The sequence below is a fragment of the Rhagoletis zephyria genome, unplaced genomic scaffold (genome assembly GCF_001687245.7).
Source record: "Rhagoletis zephyria isolate East Lansing unplaced genomic scaffold, Rhagoletis_zephyria_1.1 Rzeph_scaffold_03037, whole genome shotgun sequence".
Lineage (NCBI taxonomy): Eukaryota > Metazoa > Arthropoda > Insecta > Diptera > Tephritidae > Rhagoletis > Rhagoletis zephyria.
The window spans coordinates 8,383-32,229 of record NW_016160121.1 but is presented as its reverse complement, the minus strand read 5'-3'; the positions used below and the strand labels follow the sequence as shown (position 1 = coordinate 32,229).

The 23,847-nt window shown below is 35.3% G+C and overlaps 2 protein-coding genes and 1 long non-coding RNA gene across 4 annotated transcripts in view; 2 read left to right on the top strand and 1 right to left on the bottom strand.

Moving 5' to 3' along the window:
- LanB2 (laminin subunit gamma-1) overlaps positions 1 to 12,640 on the top strand; it is a 28,963-nt gene extending 16,323 nt beyond the window's left edge. For both annotated transcript variants that reach the window (XM_017623083.1, XM_017623084.1), the window contains 5 exons: positions 10,993 to 11,108; positions 11,192 to 11,278; positions 11,346 to 11,516; positions 11,578 to 11,707; positions 11,803 to 12,640. In XM_017623083.1, the coding sequence (XP_017478572.1) occupies positions 10,993 to 11,108; positions 11,192 to 11,278; positions 11,346 to 11,516; positions 11,578 to 11,707; positions 11,803 to 12,014 (716 nt within the window). In that variant the 3' untranslated portion in view covers positions 12,015 to 12,640. The remainder of the gene's footprint in view (positions 1 to 10,992; positions 11,109 to 11,191; positions 11,279 to 11,345; positions 11,517 to 11,577; positions 11,708 to 11,802) is intronic.
- Positions 12,641 to 18,147: 5,507 nt separating this feature from the next.
- LOC108368265 (uncharacterized) lies at positions 18,148 to 19,088 on the bottom strand. The gene is made up of 3 exons (XR_001848346.1): positions 18,800 to 19,088; positions 18,509 to 18,746; positions 18,148 to 18,447 (listed from the first exon to the last, which is right to left on the bottom strand). It is a non-coding gene; the product is annotated as an uncharacterized LOC108368265 (long non-coding RNA).
- A 2,806-nt stretch (positions 19,089 to 21,894) lies between these two features.
- The window catches only part of LOC108368263 (uncharacterized), a 7,301-nt gene continuing 5,348 nt past the window's right edge, over positions 21,895 to 23,847 (top strand). Inside the window, exons 1-2 of the mRNA XM_017623085.1 lie at positions 21,895 to 22,082; positions 22,151 to 22,657. Of these exons, the coding sequence (XP_017478574.1) occupies positions 22,027 to 22,082; positions 22,151 to 22,657 (563 nt within the window). The 5' untranslated portion in view covers positions 21,895 to 22,026. The remainder of the gene's footprint in view (positions 22,083 to 22,150; positions 22,658 to 23,847) is intronic.

Genomic DNA, 23,847 nt, shown 5'->3' with positions numbered 1-23,847 from the left:
AACACATATCTATGTAAAGTAAACAAGCCCCCTGCTGCATCCCTTATTCATTAGTTCCGAAATAGTTCTAAATTCGACAAATAGGATCTAGTTCATTCTGTATCCCTTTTTCTATAGTTCCGAACCATTTCTAAATTCGTCACTTTCGATATAGATTTGTAGTGAAAAAAACTGAAAAAAATTAGTTTCTTAAAAGTACCACTTTTCGCCGATTTTGGACTGGTGGGGATCTAGTTCCTATCGGACTAGTTGGTTTTTGGCGATAAAGACCTAGTACGGAACTAGAAATTCGATTCACTAGTCCGCGGTTTCCCTGCAGGGTATACACTCCTCGTAATTTGAATTGCACACCNTAGTGATCACATCTGCTCATATACACTCCTCGTCATTTGAATTGCACACCCTTTCAATTCTTAGTATTTACAGTTTTCCGTTTGTTTATTTAATATAAATTTTTTGTAAAAATATCGTCACTACATACGAATAAAGGCGCGCTGGTGTTTTGACGGTGAAAAAAAGCGTTTAAAAAAATTTTGCGAAAAAAGATGCTTATAAAAAGCTTTGGCGAAGTATATTAAGAGTATTTGACGCTGAAATTTTTGTATGCGTCTTTTTTCCCTTTGTTCAAATTCATTTATTTTTTATTGACAGTGCTGCGCATTTTATTCCATATAAAAGTTTTGTCGAGCATACTTTGTATGAGAGAAAATGCGCAGAACTATCACCAAAAAAATTGTCGAAAATCACCGCCATTTTACAGACACTTGAAACTTGCACTTTATTGTACCCCTTTGTTGACATTTTTTTAACTCTGTATAAAGTTTTAAAATCGGATGTAATGAATATTAAATAAACAAAATTAAAAGTGTAAATACTAAAGATTAAAAAGTTGAGCTATTCAAATGACGAGGAGTGTATGTGGCGTACGTTTGGGAGAGTGAGCCTTTTTACTCCAGAATGCGTGTGCAGTGGCTCTCATTGCTATACGTGTATTAGTAAGATTTGTTGCCCCCTTCCCGTTTGCCCATGATTTTCCCCTGATCTAGCCCGCGAAATGGGCTCGCTTGCCCATACGGGCAAAAGTGCCCATGTCTGATCTACACCAATGGCTCCCAGTCAAATAAACTTTCAACCTATGCCATAACAACAGGCACCACCATACTCAAATCCGGAGTTCTACCGCTCTAGTCTAGTTTTAGAAGCAATAAAAATACTTAAAGAACAAAGAGGCAAATTCATCATCTGCTCAGATTCGCTCTCAATATTGAATTCAATTTCTAATATAAACAGCCACGACCAGGGGCGGCAGGAAAACGTGGGTAGTACTACCCAGCTGAAATTTTTAAAAGGTGCGTATTTACCCACCTGAAAATTTNTAAAAATACTTAAAGAACAAAGAGGCAAATTCATCATCTGCTCAGATTCGCTCTCAATATTGAATTCAATTTCTAATATAAACAGCCACGACCAGGGGCGGCAGGAAAACGTAGGTAGTACTACCCAGCTGAAATTTTTAAAAGGTGCGTATTTACCCACCTGAAAATTATTTAGAAGAAAAATAAGTTCAATTGAAAGAGTATTTTCGGAAGATATATTATGAAATTTTTGACCAAGTTATTTGCTTCCTGACAAGTAAATTTGCTACTGAATCGGCAACGTTTTATAAAACTGTAGAAAAGTTCATTCTTGGTGATTAGATTTGAAGAAAATGTCACGTTTTATAATGGTAAATTTGACGAATGGAAACTTAATAGCGATAAAGATATATCTCTGTGCATAATGAGGTGCACAGAGCAAAATCCCAGATCTGTGAAAGATGTTGTGCTTCATTAGAGGAGCTTTTCTGTTTTGAGTAGGGTGAAAAATTATTTGCGCCCGACAATAAACCAAAAACGACTCATGCATGTAGCAATATTGCATTCTTATCCATGAACTCATGAACGACTTCATTTCTCGAAATTCAAAACGAATGGCCCTGTTTTCACAGCAGAAATAAATTTTTTTCGAAATTTGATTAAATAATAATTTCCATGAAATATATGTATACATATGTACATAGTCTGCCTTATCTTGAGTTTCGCCCGAAAAAAATTCATCCGAAAATTTGTCATCTGCCCATAGTAAATACATAGAAACCAAAAAAGTGTAAAGTTAACCGGTTCGGGGAAAATGAAACTCATGATAAGGCTGTATGTATGAAAAATAAATGAATTATACGCGAAAAAATAAGTTTTTCTAAGGAAATCTCTTAACCTTCTCAATTACATCGGCAACCTACTTCCTTTACCTGTATACTCTTGTCACAAGCAGAACTACCCATCCGGTCACAGGGCGTTTCGCCGCCCCTGACCACGACCTATACCCAAGCTCCATAAGATCCCTTCTAATCAAGCATAACCCAAAAATAAAACTTCCCTGAATACCTGGACACTCTAACATTAATGGTCGCCTGCCACTCACAACTACTCCAAAGACGACCCCAAAAGATATTACACAATTCCTAAAAAACGAACTCCAAATAGAACATCAAAAACTTCTGCCACTAGCATCCAACTGGTATCAACAACTATACCAAAAGCAACCATAAACTGTAACTACCTTAAATGTACCCCACAAGACTCACTTACAAGACTAGACCAAATTAAAGTCATAAGGCTCCGACTAGGTCACACTAAATTAACTCACCTGTACCTCATAGACAAAAACACTTCGCTGCTCTGCCCCATTTGCCAAATTTGCACACCAATATCCATACAACATATCCTTGAATTTTGCCCTTCTTTAACACCACTAAGGCAACAAATCTTCCTCAGCGACTCCCCTACCAAACTACTCTCCAACCCGAACCTAGAAAACATGCAAAAAATTATCCTATTCCTTAAACTATCCAACCTTTACCACCAAATATAAAAATTTAATTACAAACATAAACACATACACTAGACCCTATAAAGAAATGGAACAACATGTATCTAAGTACACTAATATGCTACATACATACATATGTATAAACTATCATAATTACACTCCATAATTAATTTTTACAAGCTTTTATTTAACTTGGTCATTCCGCGGGAATCGCGGAAATTTTCAATCGATTTTAAACTAACTTCCCGACAAGTTAGAGAATTTAAATTTTCAGCATAATTCCAATCACGATGACAATGCAATTTAAAATATAAATGAATTCCCTATATGGTGCAGGGGTCTTGATTCAAAGGCGGCCAAAACATACTAAAATTTATGGCTAACAGAGCGTAATTTGCCAAAGAACGTAAAACCAGAGCAAAGCTATTTATAGCAAATTCTAGATATCAACCTAGTCTAGATATGAACCTCGTTGTAGGCATCATATCAAGGAGATACAATTAGAAGACTCTAGATGTAGCCCCGCCAGAAGAAGTTAAATATTGCGCCTAAATATATGGGCAAATCCAGAAAACAGGTAACCTTGGTGTTATTTAGCTTTATTTTCACTGTTGGAAACTATATCAAGCTGGTTGCTTTTGGATATAAATTTGGATCAATTTGCTGCATAACTTTTGAATTNTCTAGATGTAGCCCCGCCAGAAGAAGTTAAATATTGCGCCTAAATATATGGGCAAATCCNATCATATCAAGGAGATACAATTAGAAGACTCTAGATGTAGCCCCGCCAGATTGCCAAAAACACGGTTTTTTGCGATATTTGAGGTCATATAATGAAAACATAAATTTTTTTGCTCATTTCTACTTAGGGCATTATTTTCGTGTGGTGCAATTCAATTTTTTTTCTCGAGATATAGTCAGTGCACGGACTTCGAAAAAATTATTATTGGTAGATTTTACATACAAAAAATGGTAGAAGTTGGTACATTTTTTAGAAGAAACAATATCAGATGGTTTTTACTCAAATAGGATAAAACATGGCGAATTCATAAAAGATGGCGTTACCAGAGCACCTGGATTTACGCCTTCATGAACCTTAATGTCAAAATGATATACAGATGCGATCAACTTATTAGTAACGAAATTTTCAATGATATTGTTTGCAAATTATGTTTATTTATTTATTTTTAATAATTTTCATTTGAAATATAATTCAATGCATAACAGAAACCACAATGATAAAAGTTTAAAAGCTTGCACAAATCGCAAAAAAAAAATTAATCAAACATCAAAAATTGTCATCAAAAATTCAAAATTTTTAATTAGAAAATTTAGAAAATTTTCGCGTATGCCNAAGAATAAATGTCAAAAGCCGCCATTAGTTGAATTGGTTTAGCACAAACAAAAGTAAAATGAGTGGAAATCAAAATATTAATGATGTACTAGACTGTGTAAGTGCTTGTGTGAAAAGCAAAGAGTTTAAAACTGATTTATAAATAGTAAAATGTTTACAGCAGAATATCAAAAGGGTGCAGCAACTATTCACTTACAAGTTTTTACTAGTTTTGCGTTCAGTAACTTTTTCTGCTAGTTTTCTCTTCTTGTCAATTTTACGCTCTATTTTGCTTTTACGCTCTGGCTGCAATGTTTTACTGGAGAAGTTACTATACAAACCTATAGTTCGTTTCCCAGGAAAGTGTTTGGCGGGCACTGATCTAAAGCAGGGATCACCAGATTTGTACATTTTAACAGTTACAGAGTGGTGTTGTTTGAAAGTTGTTATTGAGCTAAACTCATTATTTCTAGACAACACCACTCTGTGACTGCCAAAATGTACAAATCTGTACAAATGTACAAATCGTGCGATCCCTGCTTAACAGCTTGTTTACAGCGCGTTCACTACTGCTACTGATAGCAGAGCGTAAGTTTGCCGGCGCAACTATGTAGGATGTTTTAGGCAGTGGTATGATAGAATCTATTGTGAATTTCTTGGTAAGATAAAATACCGGAAATTAGTTTGAATAAATCAGCTGTTAACCTTGGGATATTTCTATACGAATTTCTGGAGAGCACCTACCGGGTGTGTTGTTTGTACTTGATCTGAATGCTTAAATTAAATAACACACCGATTTGTTTCTGATTATGCTCCTAATTAGTGACAGATTGGGCCCGTTCATATCGTCTAACCGTAAACTGTTCCTAGAAACGCACAGTTGAGTAGTTCCGCTCAGTTCAACAGTTGCCAACTTTCCGCCATTTTTCGATCGAAAAATTTTTTCGGTATCTCATCTCAACGCGTTTTGCTCAGCCTAAACAGATGATCGAAAAGATTTACGCCGCTTATATTAAATGTACTACGTTCATAAATGGACAGTCAGCCCTTAATAAAAATATTATGTCCTGGTTATATAAAATAAAATTATAGTCAACAATTTTTATTGAGCTCGAGGCCGTTTTTAATGAAAAGGTATTGTGGAAAAGCAACAATAATTTGAAAAAATGGTAGAAGTGATAGCTATTTCGGAAATCACCACATTTCCTCATCAGACTTCTTTCAGTAGGATTCGAACCGACGATCCCACTGACTCAGCCAGTTGCCTATGCACCGTGCTAAGAACGCCTTGTAAATTATCGTTTGCTTTTTTCCACTATTTTCATTTTTGTTATGCCAACACAATCAAGCGCAGCTATTCCGCTGCAATTCACTTGATCATGTGGTTGTTGGTATTGTTGGTTTTTGTTAATAATTCTATTTTTAGAATGTTTAACTTTTAGGTGTGCTCGTCCTTAAGTTATTTGTTTTTGTTATTTTATGGCCTTATAACAATTATATTGAACAATTTTTATTGAGCTCGAGGCCGTTTTAAATGCGTGTGCTGAATTAGTTTGTTTTCGCAACGTCCCAAATGTCGAGAGACAACTTAAAAAAAAAAACGTAAAAATATGAAAAATATAAAATTTTCTCGATTACAGGAGAGGATAAAACATTTTTTTTTTTTAATTATTCATTAATATTTTTAATATTATTATTTTTTTAATATCTCGGTATCTAGCGAAAAAAAACTAGTTCAGCACACTCAGCGACCTTGAAAATATCAGATAACACCTCGAAAAAATTTCCAAAGGCGAAAATTTAAAGCGGTACGTTTTTTAAATACAGGCATCAGCCACGCATCTAGATTCAGGTTCAATAATATGCCGATATTAAATTAAATAAATAAATTAAAAATTACAATTCCTTTATCTGTTCATATAACGTNGGACTAGTGGTTCTCGAGTTATGTCAAAAAAAGACCACCAAAGGTGACAATTTCCCAGCGAAACGCCGGGACACGTATAACTTCTTTTTTACCGATATACCTTTCCCTGGTAGTTTGAACCCTTCCCGATCACTGACCCCTACCATTTGTCTCACAGTGTTATTTATTCGTATTATCTAAAAAGGTAAGAGCCGGATCGAAAAAATAACTCTCCTAGTGTATTCAGCGACCTCGAAAGCACATTATAAGATCTTAGAAAACTTAAATTTCCAGAGGAATTTCGCGTGCGCACGGTCTGAAGGACGAGTAATTTTAAGCAATACAAAAATTGACTTGAGCGACCTCTAAATTTTATTTTTTTTTAAATCAAGTTATGTACTTGTACACAAATTTGCGTGAGCACTGAATAATATTGAAAAAAAGGATTTTGTGGACCACTCTAATGCGGATATTTAAATGCCGGTTTGCTATTCGCGCGACAAACTTTTTTAAAAACGAAGTAAATTAGTACAAATTGTTAATAATTTTCATTAGAGTTTGAGTAACTCCTTTCACTAAATGGCTTTTAGTAACTTTAACGAGACCTTAACTTATTTTATTTTATTCATTTTAATGCAGTTTTGACGAAATTTTCTTGCTAAAAAATCTTTTGTTACACTACTTTATTTTATTCCTTTGATTGTACATGTTAAATAAAATCTTGTTTTTAAAAAATATTTTTTTTTACATTATTTTATTAACTCATTGATTAAAAATAAAATATAGAATAGCTTAAGGCCCTAGCAGGCAAAGCTAAGTTCCCCCTTTCTGTTAGATTTAAGTTTTTAAACTTTTCTAACAGCTGTATATAAATAACTAAATAAAATGATAGTCATGATATTTTTAACTAGACGTAGAATGACAAAATGCCCCCAACACTCCACAAATATTTCATCCATGAGCCAAAGATAACATCCCACGCTTTCCTTGCAGGAAATGTATCTAACTATAAGCTAACGTTAAGTTGATTAAGAACGAGCTAAAAGTCACTTATTATCTGTATATTTTCTTTGACGAAAGCTAAATATATTTCTATGGCGATGGCCGCAAAATAGTCAAGTCTGCATTAGATGTAACTAACTTGTAACTAACTACTTTTGGACATAAAATATCAATAGGAAAAACAAAATATATTTTTTATTTTATTTTTTATTTTATTTTTATTTTTTATTTACTTTATTTATTCTATTACATTTCATATTTGTTTACATATTCTGCTGTAGGGGGTCGCGTATTCGAACTCCGTCGACATAACATCAAAAGGATAATATGAAATTTCGATCTTCCTTTTATTTGTCCTCAATTCGAGAAAAGTATTTGCGAAGTGTAGGATATTTAAACGGAAACGCGTTTAAAGAAAACAATCTCCTTCATTATTCCAGCATTACCTTTCAACTAGTTTAAAGTTAGCTTTTTGTAGCTAACTACAAGTTATATATTTTATAGAAATCCCACAAAAAACTAACTACAAGTGTGTTATTTTTATCAACTGATAATTTTTTTCTGCAGGGTTGTTACCTATGATCAATTGTCAGAAGAAGCTCTGGAAGCACGAGACAAAGACCTTAAGAGCTACAAATGTTCTCTATTTGTCCCGCAAGTGCAACAGAAAAAAGACGAATGAAGATATAAGTTGTGTTTGTTTACAAATTATCCAGTAACTTGCCAGCAACTCACCAGTACCTTTATTTCTAAGAATTCGTTCTCCTAGAAAAATTTACAAAAAAGTACGCGAACGCTTTTCCAGTAATAATTTGCAAGTGTCATGAGCAGCTGATAAATTGGTTGTTTATTCGCAGCATATTCCTAATAAAACAATATATTTTATATTTAAATATGTTTATTTCGTGAATTTCCACACTAAAAAGCCACAAACAGTTTCCCTGCAAAAATCGCGACTACTCCATGCATGCGTGTAAAGAGTACTCCCTAAGGAACAAGGAGTACTCCAAAATTAACCACGATTCATATAAAAAATATGGTCCAATTAACATTGCGATGTCCTAGGGCAGGACCATATAATCCATCCCTGCATTACATCAGAGTAGCACAAAACTACTCCAACATATTAACAATGGCATTGCTATATTTTTTCGTTTGTACACGCTTTTGTTCTTTACTTCTCAGATGCTTTTTCGAAATTAATAAAAACCAAAAACGAAAATTAAAATTAATATGTTGCCTCTGACGGCATTCGAACCCGAACATGCTGAGAGCTAACAACTAACCGCAAGCATCTCTACACGTTCAGCTACAGCCAGACATGCAAATGAGCTTTCAACTTCTATCACATTTCGTTAAAATACGAGCAGTGATCGAGTAACAAACAATAAGCTGGCGCAGTTGGTCCGCTACAGCATGACAGAGGAACACTCTAAGTAGCCCAATATGCCACAAATAGACTACAGGGTCCAACTATTTTTGCAGGGTTCCCTATTAGTTTAAATTTCATCCAGCAACATGCGATCAGCTGTTTCTCGTACCGGCAAAATCCTTACAAGTAAAAATGTATCCAGTAAAATCCAGTAATAATTTGCAACTTCAACTGTCATTTTTCGCTCTCTCAATTTCCCCTACTTTGCAAGTTTTTACGTACGAGAACGCCAAAACATGATAATTCGTAAAAACTTTTACTGGAAATGAGTAAACAAACGCAACTATATTCAATTCAGTTCCGACCCTGTTATACCAAGTATAAGAAAACTACCCCAAAGAAATTTTAGGAGTTGCAGAAAGAAGCAAGATATTTGATAATTATGGAGAACTATAGTGATGAAGATGAAGTTGATAGCGATGACAATGACGCAAGCGAAGATGATGTTTGCTTATATTAAAGATTATATTTTTATACCCGAGCGCACTTGTGCACAAGGGTATATTAATTTTGTTCACATAACGGTTGTTTGTAACAGCTAAAACGAATCGAGATAGATATGTGTACATAAATGCTCAGAATGAATAGAGAAATCGATAAAGCCATGTCTGTCTGTCCGTCCGTCCGTGTTCACGATAACTCGAACAAAAATTATGATATCTCAACGAAATTTGGTATGTAATCCAAGGTAGCTTGGTATTGAAAATGGGCGAAATCGGACTGTAACCACGCCCACTTCCCATATAACGGTAATTTCCAGAAATATGAAAACTGCAATATTTTAGTAACTACTGAAGATAATTCACTCAAAATTGATATTTACAATAATTTTCAGACGAAAAATAAGAATATTATAAATTTTTGGAAAATGGGCGTAGCCACGCCCACTTATGGTTACATGTGTATATCTTGGTAACCGCTGCACCAATTTCTTCCAAACTTGGCCCACTTGTTGGCCTTGATACAGCATACTAAACGGCCGAAAATTTAAAGAATGGGACAATAACCACGCCCACATGCCATATAACGGTAATTTTGGAGAAATACGAAATCTTCGATAAATCAGTAAATATTGAAGCTAATTTATTAAAAACTGATGCTTGCAACAATTCTTTACCAAGAAATACGTTTATAGTAAAATTTTGGAAAATGGGCGTGGCACCGCCCACTTATGATCACATATATGTATCCCAGTAACCATTCTACCAATTCGTACAAAACTCGGTATGGTTATTGTGCTTGCCACATAAAAGTAAAATGCTGAAAATTATTGAAATCGGACTAAAATTACGGCCGCTTTTCATATAACGGTAACTTTCAGAAATGCTTGAAACTGCAATATTTCGAATTTAAGGACGCTAATTTACTCAAAATTGATACACCTCGGCTTACCATCTAGCGGTAGGTTTCGGAAAGGTGAAAAACATATTTTTAATACTTGCGCCGGGTATTTAATGTTCGGCTAAACCCGAACTTAGACTTTCTTACTTGTTTTATTTCATTTGGTGCTAGATATACAAATACATCAAAATATTTTAAATTAAATGTACGTATGAATTGATCTCCACTTTCAAGGTCGATTACCCACTATGTGGCGGTTGCTGCTATTTATATACAAGGTTTCATGAAAATCGGACGTGTCGTTCGCAAGATTACCTCTTACAAAAAAAGACTTCTCTTTATATAATTAGTATATATAACTGAAATATAACCGCCAAATTAATCTTAATTACACTGAGAAAACAGTCAGCTATATATATTTTTTTCTAGGCACTACACCTTTTCCAACAGTATTTTAGAAAGACACAAATGTATTTCAGAAAAGGCCTAATGAGTTTCAGAAAAGGCCAAATGAATTTCAGAAAAACTCAAATGTATTTCAGAAAACCTCGAATGTATTTTAGAAAAGGGCAAATGTATTTCAGAAAAGCTCAAATGTATTTCAGAAAAGGCCAAATGTATTTCAGAAAAAGCCAAATGAAATTCAGAAAAACACAATTGTATTTCAGAAAAGTTCAAATTATTTTCAGAAAAACGCAAATGTATTTCAGAAAAGCGCAAATGTATTTCAGAAAAATATTTTTAGAATACAGTTATGCTTTTCTGAAATACATTTGTGCTTTTCTGAAATACATTTGCCCTTTTCTGAAATACAATTGTTTTTTTCTGAATTTCATTTGGCTTTTTCTGAAATACATTTGGCCTTTTCTGAAATACATTTGATCTTTTCTGAAATACATTTGGATTTTTCTGAAATACATTTGATCTTTTCTCAAATACATTTGCCCTTTTCTGAAATACATTTGAGGTTTTCTGAAATACATCTGTGTTTTTCTGTCACTATAACGAAATCATGTTTTGAGAGAAGCATATTTAGTTAACATACCTAAAATCTCTTCTCAGAGTACTTGTATACATAAATATCATCCCATTATTGCCATCGATTTACAGGTTTCCAAGCTGATGTGCAGAAATCTTCTGAAAAAGCTGACCTAGCACTGAGGACAGTACCAAGCATTGAACAAGAAATCGAAAATGCCGAGCAATTGATAAGACAAGCAGGAGAGGTAAGCGTGACAAATACTGTTGTATTTTATTTCGGAAGTCCTAATTGTTATACACGTGCGTTAACTTTTTTAATTTTCCGAAGGCTTTAATGGGTGCTAATAAAAATGCGCTCGAGGCAAAAACCAACGCACAGCAGGCACAAGAGAAGTATGCCGAGCAGGCTTCAAAGGTATTTGCATACTCATTTGTTCAAAACCAAATTCAAATGTTAAGACATTTTGCAATTTTCTCTTCAGGATGCGGAAATAATTCGTAAAAAGGCAAACGATACCAAAGTAAATGCCCGCAAGCTACGTAACGAAGCTGATCAACTCAATCATCGTGTGCAAATCACTGAAAACAGCATCGCCAAATTGGATGAATCGGCAAACAAAGACGACAGCCTCGTCGATGATGCCAAACGAAAGGTAAGCACAACGAAGTGAAAATGGAGGTAATAACCTCTTCCCTCCATTCTTTACGCCGTAGGTAGGACAAGCCAAGGCCGGTGCACAAGAAGCACAGGGTCAGATTGATAAGTCCATACAAGAATTGGATGACATCAAGGAGGAATTAGAGAATCTAAGGGACATTAATGTCGAAGATTTAGATAAACTCGGTTAGTACTTACCTCTTAATTAACAACAGCAACTTTTGTTTTTACATTTTTTTCTTTTTTTTGATTCCTCCCCTTTTTATTTTCCCGTCGTGTAGAAAGTCGCCTCGATCAAGTGGAGTTCGAATTGAATCGTGTCAACTTGACCGGTCGAATTGATAAGTTCCGTGATTTGCGCAACGCACAAAAGAAATGGATCGACAAGTACGAGAAGGATTTGTACGATTTGGAGGAGCAAGTAGCAAATATTCGTGCGATAGCCCAAGCACTGCCCAATGGCTGTTATCCGCGTAGTCGATTGGAGCCATAAATGGGCCAAGTATCGGTTAACACTGCCCAACAAACCATAGAACTAAACTCTAAATATGCGAAAAGAGAAATGAAAAAATCCAAATACCCTATACTAGTGTCTAATATGAAAATATTTTAGTGAAGAAGTAGTTAAGTTAAGTTTTAAAATAAATATTCTTAAATCCTACTTTTTTTGTACGCACACATATGAGCCGCTTATTTGTAAAGTGGCATAAGTCATTTCCTGCCGTTTAAATACAGTGATTATTTACTTGTATCTAGACGCTTCTGTTATTCGTTAAACTTCGTCAGCCGAAAGTATAAAGTTTTTTTATTTAGCTTATGACAGCAGAACGATTTGCAGATGCATTCAGTTTAATAGTAACTAAGCGTTTAGGCTCAAGAGGTGGAAATGACTTATGCCACTTTCATAATACACGGCTCTTATTATCTTTCAGCTGCTATTTCCGAAGTGAACCAAAATTATCTAGCAGAAGGCTGCATAAATGGTTTTGGAAGGGCAATCAAAATATTTACTAATTTCGCAATAGTTCACTTCCACAGAGTTTTCAAATACTGTCAAATGCGTTCTGCAAATAGTGAATCAAAATTGTGCTTGAATAAAACATTGCTGCAATAAAACATCACTACTACTACATTTACTGTCGAGTGTAACTACTGCACGACAATGCAGCGACTGCAGTAAAATTCTATGTGGTATGTATGTATAATTAAACTGTGTCTGCGTTACCTAACCTTAGCAACAACTTACCCCAATTTTTCTTAACTTAGAATTCTTTAATGGAGAAAAGCTTATTTATAAGATAAAATAAGTATAAATGCGTTCATTGGCGTAGCCAGAACGAAATTTATTATAGCTTATAATTATTGTAACCAATAGAGGTAAATATGTTGTAAGTAACTGTTGTATCTATATAAAACTATTCGTCGATTTAAATTGTTAACTTTTTACTGAGCATGTTTATTTTACGAGGAGGAAGCATCGAAAGCCTAACCCCGTCAGTGTGAGACTTTAACCCAAACTAAACTTCCTACCGTCATGTACCGTTCCCCTCCCGGTACCACCGTCAAGGATTTCGTGGGGATTATAACACTGTGTGACTGATAAGGTTATAGATCTATTATCTTCTTCTTCTTCTTATTTGGCGCTGTAACCGCCACAGCGACTTTGGCCAACTGACGCCAATTGGAAATGCCAAGTGAAGCCAGAATACTTTCAGAGCGGGGTCCATTCGAACGACATGTTCAAGCCAGTTGAGCCGCTGTATTTTAATTCGCCATATACCAGCACGGGCATGATGAGTGACTTATAGTGTGGTTTTCGTACGTCGTGAGAGGACTTTACTCCTGAATTGCCTATTCAGTCCAAAGCAGTACTTGTTGGCAAGAGCGATTCTGCATTGGGTTTCCATGCTGACATTATTATCGGTGTTAATGGTGGTTCCCAAGTAAACGAAATTCTCTACTTTCTCGAAATTATAACTGTCAAAAGTGACGTGGGTGCCGAGGCGCGAATGTGCTGATTTTTTGTTTGATGACAGGGATACTTCGTCTTGACCTCGTTTACCACCAGACCCATTCGCTTTGCTTCCTTGTCCAACTTGGAAAAGCCAGGACAGACTTCGCGGTTTTTCTTACCGATGATGTCAGTGTCATCGGCATAAGCTAGCAATTGTACGCTCTTGTAGTAAATTGTTCCTGAGCGGTTCAGTTCTGCGGATCTTATTATTTTCTCCAACATCAGATTAAAGAAGTCACATGAAAGAGAGTCGTCCCGTCTGGTGGCGAACGGCAACAGAGCAGAGCTGGTGGTATTGCTCAACGTCATTTTTTACAGCCGTATGAGTTTTGAGGGGATATAGGAAACTCCTTTTAGTGCTGTCGAAAGCGACTTTAAAGTCGACATATAGGTGGTGAGTGCCGATCCTTTTCTTGCGGGTCTTTTCCAAGATTTGGCGTATTGTGAATACCTGGTCTATGGTAGACAATACATTCGATAAGACATTGCAACCTATGCTGAGAAGGCTGATCCCGCGGTAGTTGGCACGCATGGCGGGGTCGCCTTTCTTGTGGGTTGGGCAGAGCGCATTTGAATTCCAGTCGTCGGGCATGCAACTTATTACCTCCTTTCCATCGTAATTAAATAGCTCAGCTGACAGGCCGTCAGCTCAAGCAGCTTTGGCACTTTTCGTCTTAGTCAGGCGCTGGGATATCGACTCCACCGTCATCGACTGGGACCTCGGGTTCGCCTTCTCCACTTCTTTCAGTACTTCTGCCATTCAAAAGGGTCGAAAAGTGTTCACTCCATAATCTGAGTACGTTCTGGACATCGGTCACTAAGTCGCCATGGTTGTTCCTACAAGAGTCTTGAAATCTTCCATAAGTCGCTCAACTCTACTAAAAACTTCAGGGGTTTTTTCTGTCGGCCAGCATTTCAAGCATTTTCTCACACTCCTCATCGTACCTGTAATGAGCGGGAAATGTGGTTCAACTGATCGCGCAAGTTGGTTTGTTGAATAGTGCTCTCTCACAGCAGTTGTGAGGGTCGAGCGCCGAATTCATTGGCCGTCTGTTTTGATTGGTGCTTTTCGACGTTGAACTTTCCTTGCATTGTTGGGGAATCTTTTTTTGCTGCTCCGAGANTCATCGTACCTGTAATGAGCGGGAAATGTGGTTCAACTGATCGCGCAAGTTGGTTTGTTGAATAGTGCTCTCTCACAGCAGTTGTGAGGGTCGAGCGCCGAATTCATTGGCCGTCTGTTTTGATTGCAGCTTTTCGACGTTGAACTTTCCTTGCATTGTTGGGGAATCTTTTTTTGCTGCTCCGAGATTGGGTCGTATATTGGATGCATCAATATAGTAGTGCGAGTCGATGTTTCATCTGTTACATCTAAAACATGGAAGAATGCCTTCCGTCTATCACAACATGCTCGATTTGGTTTCCGGTTTTTCAATGTGGAGACATCCAAGTAGCTTGATGGATCTTTTTATGCTAGAACCCAGTAATACATACTGCCAAGTTTCGGGCCCCAGCGAAGTCGATCACCCTCAGCTAATATGTACGCTCTAAGATAAGAGAGCCTTGGATGCCTGGTCCTTCTCTTCCATCGGGGCATTGGCACATATGAATGAGATGTTGAAGAATCTTGCTTTGATGCGGATTGTGGCTATACTTTCGTCCACTAGAGTGAAAGCCGGTCTCTCTCCCACCACAAATCCAACACCGAATTGCACTCCTTTAAGTGGCAATTGTAGTAGACGTCGCAAGGCTCCACGATTACCTTCCTCGCCCCATCCATCGCATTTCGTGGATGGCGGTGATTTCAGCCTTTATTTTTCCCTACGACATCAACCAGCCGGGCAGAGGCACCATCCCGATTAAGGGTTCGGATATTCCAAGTGCATACCCTAAAATCATAGTCCTTGCTATGTTTGCCGTGATCGTCATCAAAAGAAGGGGATATCATCCGAGGCATGTGTTTTTTTTTCATTGGGCAAGATTTTAACGTGGCGGGACCCAAACGCAGCGCACACGGGCCACATACCTGTATGGTAAACCAAATAGCCGGATCAGACGTTATTCAAAATAAAAAATTTATACAATAAACTTTTTTCCGCATACTCTGTAATATTCTTCCGCAATTTTGTAAGGTAGTTTACAATTATAATCATTGCTTTGCAGCGAAATATCTTATCTTAAACTATACACATAGGTATGTATATATATGAGGACGTACTTAACATTTTGAGTATGCAGATTTTTTATGCTGGTATATTCATTTATGCTAAATATATTACTTGAATTTGTCTTGCCACACTTAAGAAGTAAATGTCTTGGCTGTTCACCCAACCGGTCTATATTTTTATCCATAATCTCAGACTGTACGCTTAGAAAAGACACAAACATAAAGACAAAGTAATAAACAATTGAACTATAAATTTGTTTATAGTTTCCGTTCAATCCATTTTTGCTCATTGTCGACTGCAGCCCCTTTTTAAATGGAAGTGCTTTGAACATAGAGAAAATAACTTGATACAGAACCGGATGATCCACATATCCACTTCTTAAATCAATTTACTAATTATTTTGTTAGCGTTGTGAGTATAATTTGTTATACAGTATATATATAGAAAAAACCTTTAAAGTTAGGGGGGCCGAAATTTTCAAGCAAGCATTTCGTGGTAATATATTTCAATATCTAGGCAAAAATCTGGAAGTTAGGGGGGGCCCGGGCCTCCCCCTGCCCCTATCTGGCTACGCCCATGAATACGTTTGTTTTTTATTAAAGTAATATTTGATACTTATATCACGGCGCACTAACACATAATGACTTACATTGAGCATGTAAACCGATGCGGTTTACTGCACTCGCTATGCTGCTCCGCTATTTTGCTGTCTTTGGCAATGTTGCCAACTTTTGAGTTTCAAAAAGCACCAAACCTTGGAAAAAGCGGTTTACCACACTAAAAGCACTAATTTTTTTTAAATCAAAGGACACTTTTTCAAAGCAATTTGTGTTTAACAAAAGTAAAAAAAATAAACAATATTTACAAGTATAAATCAATACACTTATAACGATTGAATAGCCTCTACACATGATATTATGATTCATGCTTATGAAGTACCTAATACCGACGTACTGCGCATTAAACTGGACTGCATCACCAAAAAAGTTGCGGTTTTTCCGCCGGAATTACAAAATTTATTATATTTGAAGACCCGACCGATTGGAAAATACCCCCAAAAATGGAGTTTTTTATGAATAAAAATAGTTCCATAAAGAAGGTTTTAAAAAAATGTCCTCAGATGACAAACCAGTTTAAGCATAAAAAATCTGCATAAAAATATTTACAAAAATATTCAACAGAATTGTAATAATGAAATTTTTTATGATGTTTTTAGCTTTTTTCTAAGATTGGTTTAAGAACAACTTGAATAACTCTTTCAAAACCATTCCGATTTAGACTTGTGAGGTATAAGTAGAAATGTACTTTCTATTTCTCTTTCTATTTATTTGCAAAAAAAAAACTCATTCACGTCCCTTTTGGCAAATACTAATACATCTTAAGTAGTTCAACTTGGAATGACGCTCTTTCATCCTACTTGTCTCTTTCATACTTTGAATGAGTTTATTCCAAAGAAATAAAAACTTTTATAATGACACCTCACAACTTTTGGTCCAGTTGTTCAAGTTTTTCTTATACCAATCTTTGAAAAGAGTTAAAAAAAAGAGCATCAAACATCTCATTATTACGTTTCCGTAGAAAATTTCTTTTAAATATTTGTATGCAGATTTTTTAAGCCTAAACTGTTTTGTCGTCTGAGGGGATTTTTCAAAAAATTCATTAAGAAACTATTTTTATTCATAAAAAACTACAGTTTTGGGGGTATTTTCAAATCGGCTCCCATAAATCTTAATAAANGCATCAAACATCTCATTATTACGTTTCCGTAGAAAATTTCTTTTAAATATTTGTATGCAGATTTTTTAAGCCTAAACTGTTTTGTCGTCTGAGGGGATTTTTTCAAAAAATTCATTAAGAAACTATTTTTATTCATAAAAAACTACAGTTTTGGGGGTATTTTCAAATCGGCTCCCATAAATCTTAATATTTTTTCGAAATATTTTGGTCCAAGTCTTCAAATATAATAGATTTTAGAATTCCAATGGAAACACGCAACAGATTTTTTTGTATGGGGAGTAATGCAGTCTACTGCATATTACAACTCAAGAATGATAGAATAAAGAGATTGCGCTTTGCGCAGGTCCGTTACTCTTGTTTACAAATCAGCTGTTCGAGTGTTGACGTCATAATATAAAATTTTTGGTGGGAAGCGTATTGGTTTGCGAGGGAAACGTATTGGTTTGCGAGGAAAATGTATTGATTTGTAATATTTTTGTTAAAGTTATAAAATAAAAACGTTGTAAAATGAAGTGCGCAGTTGCGAAATGTGGAAAAACGGCGGCAGAGTACAGTTTGTTTACTTTTCCTTCAGATCCAGAACTTAGGAAAAAGTGGATCCAGTTCTGCCGGCAAAGCAAGGATTTCCAATTTAAAACTTGCTATATTTGCATGCATCACTTTGCAAGTGAAGATTTTGAAAATAGTCTGCAGTTTGAAGTGGGTAGGATGTTTATTTATTTCGTTTATTGTGTTTATATTAATGAAAGTGTTTAAAACATTTCTAAGGTTATGCAAAAAGAAGATTGTTGAAACGAGGCTCCGTGCCATCAATTTACAAGCCCGGTGATGAAAACCCGGAGCGTTCGCAAAGAGTTCATCGTCGTCAAAATACGTCGTTAATATTGGGTTTCATTGGAACGATATCCTTATTTGATGCTGTGGGCAGGCGTCACAGTTTCAGGTAAAATTTCTTGCTTATGCCTTGGCAGTTTAATTTTATGTTGGCACCGTTTGCATTGTATTTCCTGAAATAAGTACGCATTGGAAGTTAGTAAAAAGTAATGTATTGTCGCAGATGCTACTTACCATGCTATGAGCACGCCCTTGCTCAACGAATTGGCCCTTTTACGCTGTTTCCTGGTTAGCGCTCTTCGATTCTCTGTAGTCTTTCTGGCATCGTATAGCTTCTATATTTGTTTCCAAGCCTTGGAGCTATGCACTATTTGCTGTGGCTTCAATTTCATTTGGAAATCTTACTCGTTCCATTTGCCAGCGCAACGGCGGCCACAGAATGCAATTTTTATTTGAACGCCCTACTCACTACCTGAAATAAAATAATAATATAAATAATGTAAAAGAAACACAAAATAAATTTACCGTCTTCTCGATTCAATAAATTGCCACCAGATTGTTTTATTTTAGTCTTTCAACTAAATTTTATGCTATATTTACTTTTTTTCGTCGAAATTGTATGCGATTTGACAGATCGCCAACAACAACTTTTATATTATGACGTAGATGCGCAGAACGAAAAATTTTTGCACCCCTATCGGCGCAATCTTTGTATTCTATCATTCTTGATTACAACTATATCACGAGAAAGAAGAATCGAATCGCAACAAACGAAAATGAATTTTAAGGGGAAGAGTAATACTAAATGATGAGTAGAACTGAGCAAAAAAATTTGTCGTTTTCATATAAAGAATTATAGAATACAAGATTGCGCCCATTAGAAAGGATTTTTAAGCGTAATTTTTGCGTGACGTCATCTTGGTGCAATTGCGAGAGAGAAAATATGTAAACAATGCGAAATAATGTGTTAATAACAATATTAAATGGCCCAGCTTTGCAGGAATTAATAAATATACAAATTTTAATTAAATATGAACACGTAGCAATGACTTTGGGCATGTAGCCCACGGTTGCCAACCGTCCTGTTTTCGGCGGGACTGTACCGGATTTAAGAGCTATATCCCGGTCCCGGTACAAAACCTGCCGGGACGCAAAATATCCCGGTTTTTGGTACAATAAAAAAACAAATTAGGCATCTCTTTGTAAAAAATTTAGAACTCTTCAAATATTTACATATAGCATTTTATAACTTAGTGTGATTTTTATTCCACTTTTAGTATATATTTTAAGTAATTTGAAAATATTATCATTGAAGCTTCGTTTTATGACAATTTTTATATATGAAATTTTACACTTTTTTTGGTTTTCTAAATAGAAACTTTCCAAAAATGCAGCAATAAAATTGAAGCCGTTTCTTACATATTAGGGATATTCTCGATGTCTTGAAAGTAGTACGGATTGAATTAAATGCAAACAGACTATTCCAAATTTGCAAGAGTATGGGAGCACCCCATTGCAAATTGAAAGCATGCATAGGTAGCAAGGAGAGAAATTCTGTATCAAATACAATAACAAGATACTGCAGAAAAAAGATGAAGTGAGCAAAATGAGAGAAATTGAAGCAATTCCAACAACAAAACAACTAGCACAGGGTCGCATTTATCTTGCTGTGCTTTTTTGGAAAATATATGCCTGGGCTTTGACGTTGCATATTTTGCAGCGACAAGAAATATTGTTTCCCATGTATTTTGTTGTTGTGTGTTTTAAAGTTATGCAATCCGTGCATCCTTGCTACGAGCAACGCCTATGCAAGATTTCGAGAATACCCCTATTGTGTAAATAATTTTACCTGCCCTCTTTCCTAACATTAGGTTTGTTCTTACCATTTTTGGGCTAGTCTTGGGCAAATGAGCGTAAGTACGAAATTTATGGCCAAAAGAGCTTTAAACATCAAATCGCACAAAATTATAAATTTAGGATTTGAGTGGCAGAAAACACAATATCGTTATTAGCTAAAATTTGAGTGTCTAAAATTGTTCCTCTTTTTCTGGCAGTTTAACAGTTTTTACAACTCGCCCGGAAAAATAGTCCGGCCGACTTCAGGCAAGTGAGAAGCAAATATTACTCGCTCAAAGTGGCTCTTTACAGCCCGAGAACCAACCAAATAAACACTGCGGGCGAGCAAAAGAACGGGCTTACTGTGCGTCCCGGTTTCAAGAATGCAAAAGTTGGCAACCGTGATGTAGCCTCTTAGGTAAGTACGATTTTCAGCACATGCCGGATGTTGGAAAAATGCATGAAGTTATATGTATGTAGATATGTACAGAAAAAAACTTACTTACATCGCGCGCCTGCCTTTTTGTTCACTTTTACAATTTGCCCCTGCAGACTTCATTTTGCCTTGTAATGCTTTAATAATTGTGTAAAACTACGCAGAAATATTAACGCACAAACAGTTAAATTGGAAATGTTTATTTATTTGCCCCCTGTTTTCTGGGTTAGTGGGCGGAGGGGGAGGGGGTCTTGATATCCCACCCACTACAAAGAGCACAGTTCACTATTTGTAAAAAGTCATCCCTCGAAACCTTCCACATACCCCTAGGGAACCATTCTAAAATGGTCTAAAATCAGCATTTTGACACCGGAAATGTAAACTCGATAAAGAGTATTTTTTTGCAGAACACTCTTCGATTGTCCAAAGTACGCCATCCACGGTATATTTGCGTAGAACTCACTCCGAATTTCCCAAAGAAGTGCATTTTTCAGACCGAATTTATTAATAAATTAGTGAACACAAATTACAGAATTAGGGTTTACAATAAAGTGTAGACCCTTGGCTGCAAGTGTGTGTAAAATAACTAAACCGTACCCAGTTAAATCGTTATTTGGTTTTCCTAAATTAACAATAGGAGTGTTTCTTAACTTTTTACAGTTGTTGATAGCAGATTGGCGAAGAGTATAAATTTACGCACAAGGAGATCGAAAATAAAAGTTTCGCCGGATTTTCGCTGTTGGACATTTTTTACTGCAGATTTTAAACGAACGTACCTATTGACTAACCAACATATAGCAGAACTGTTACGAACGGCTTTAACTGACTTAAAACCAGATTTTGAAAATTTTGCCAAATAGATCTTTTAAATTTTCTTTAATATATTACGTACATTAGAATAATAATAAACTTAATGTTTTTCGTTTCTAATAATATTTAAAAATAAAAATTTTGTTTTTGTTTTGTGGCTCTTTGTAGCATTTAGAATTTACATGTGGCTCTTTTCGGCCTCGGCGTTGCCCACCCCTCTTATATGTAATACATGTATACAAAATGCTTTTAAAACCCGTAAATATATATAAAATTTATGATCCTAGGCTTATTGAAAAGTTATTAAAGAGTAATTTCTTTCAGATACGAAAAACAAAGTTACCAACTGATGGCGCTTTGCATTTATATCTAACTAGCAGACCCAGCGAGCATCGTCCCGCCCAAAATGTATTTCTTTATTCAAGCATTTAATACAACGTTTTCACCACAATTCACGTTCACGTTTGGTTTTGGTTTGAAAGCATATCCTCCATTGCCGTCTTAAATATAAGGCTGACTTCCAAAACGTCAATTGCATTGCATACGCACAAAGTGTAATGTTCCATAACGCCGAACTACAAAATATTGACAGTGTAAGCTGTTCCAAAACGTATACGAAAAATTATCGAAACGTATCGGTAGAGCAACCAGCGCATCACTAACAAAGTTGATGCTTCGTTTGTTTTTGTTTGCGTTTGGTGTTTCAAAAATGGAAAATAGCGAAAGGTAGGTGCTTATGTTTATTTTTGTATTGCATATTCACATAAATGTTTATGTATACATTTATTTTGCAGCGAAAGAAAGTGGACACATGAGCAAAAGAAACGTCTGCTCAATACAAGGCTGCGTAATGAAGGGGAATTCTGTGCCAAACGCAAGAAGCGGTCCGTTTTATGGGGAAAAGTCTTGCGAGAAATCAAAGAAGTGGATAGTGACTTCCCGTTCTCTCGGGATGATATAACAAGAAAATTTCTAAACTTTACGGTCACTTATAAACGCATTAAAAAGCGAAACAACACATCCGGCGAAGCAGCGACGACATGGGAGTTTTTCGATGAAATGGACGAGGTTTATGGTTGCCGGAGTGACGTTGTTGTGCCGGAAGGAAATTTGGAATGTTCACTGATTGAAATACTTTCTGGGACAAACGAGAATAGTGAATATGAAAAAGAACCCGATACTTCATCACCGGAACCAAAAGCTAAAAAAATGAAAAACGAAGTTCTAGAATTTTTACAAAAAGAGGCTGATAGTGACAAAGAAACGCTGAAAAATTTTATGGATCTGGAAGAAAGAAAAAAGTCTGATTTATATGGTTTTTGTTAAAGCATGAATAATATTTTTATAAAATAATATCAAAAAAATTTTAGCTTGAAAAACATTGTAAATATTAAAAACGAAACACCATTCATTCATTTTTGACCGCCACTGTACACCTATGGCCAAAATAATAGAAACACGAGATTTCGACTAATTTTTACTATTTTTCTGTTGCTTGTTTAAAGTTCATTAATTTTTTATAAAGTGTAGTATTTTTTTATAAAAGTATTATATAACAAAGACTTTTTTATATACTTTTATTAAAAATTAATTAATTTTAAACAAATCAAAAGAAAAATAGTAATGGCCGAAATGTCGTGTTTCTATTATTTTGGCCATAGCTGTTCACACATACACATGTACAAACGAAAGTATAGTTAAAAACCAGCAAATTTCATTCAATAAATAAAAAAATTTTATTCAATCTGTGGTTGGTATTACAAATACATATGCATTGAAGTAATATGTATGCCTTTGAATTGGTAGGATTACACAAGTTAAAATTTGTGCTTATACCTTTGTTTCAAAAACAAATTCATTAATAGGTACATTAAATACTCACATACATATGTGCATAAGTGCACAGGTGTGTTTATAAAAATAACATAAAACCTGTTGACTAGTTAACTTCTAATAGCGCAAATTATTTCAGTTTAATTCGTTTTATGTACTTTTTTATGTACGTTTTTAGGTACAGTTGTAGCTATAAAAAATTAACAATATATAACTTTTCTCAAAATAATACCACCTCAACATTTTGACTAGATTTGACTATTTTTTATTTAATGTTCATAAAATGTGTATAAAAGTATAGCTCATTTGTAACAAAAACTGGAAGTTCTAATGAAAAAGCCTGTTTTTTAATTTTTGTACAAAGTTTGAAATTTGTTTTTTGTTATATAATGAGATCTACTTTTATAAACAGTTTATGAACATTAAATAAACAATAGAAAAATAATCCAAACTTGTCAAAATGTTGAGGTGCTATTATTTTGACAAGCGCTTTGCATGGTAAACTATAAAGAACGTAAATTATTTCAGAAAGAATTATTTTCATTCATTCATGTATGTTATTAAAAAAATGTATAAATCCTACTTGTTATTTACCAAACCGCCCAACAAAAAACGCAAATTGCGCATTTCTTCCAATTTCTCTTTTTCCACCTCTAGC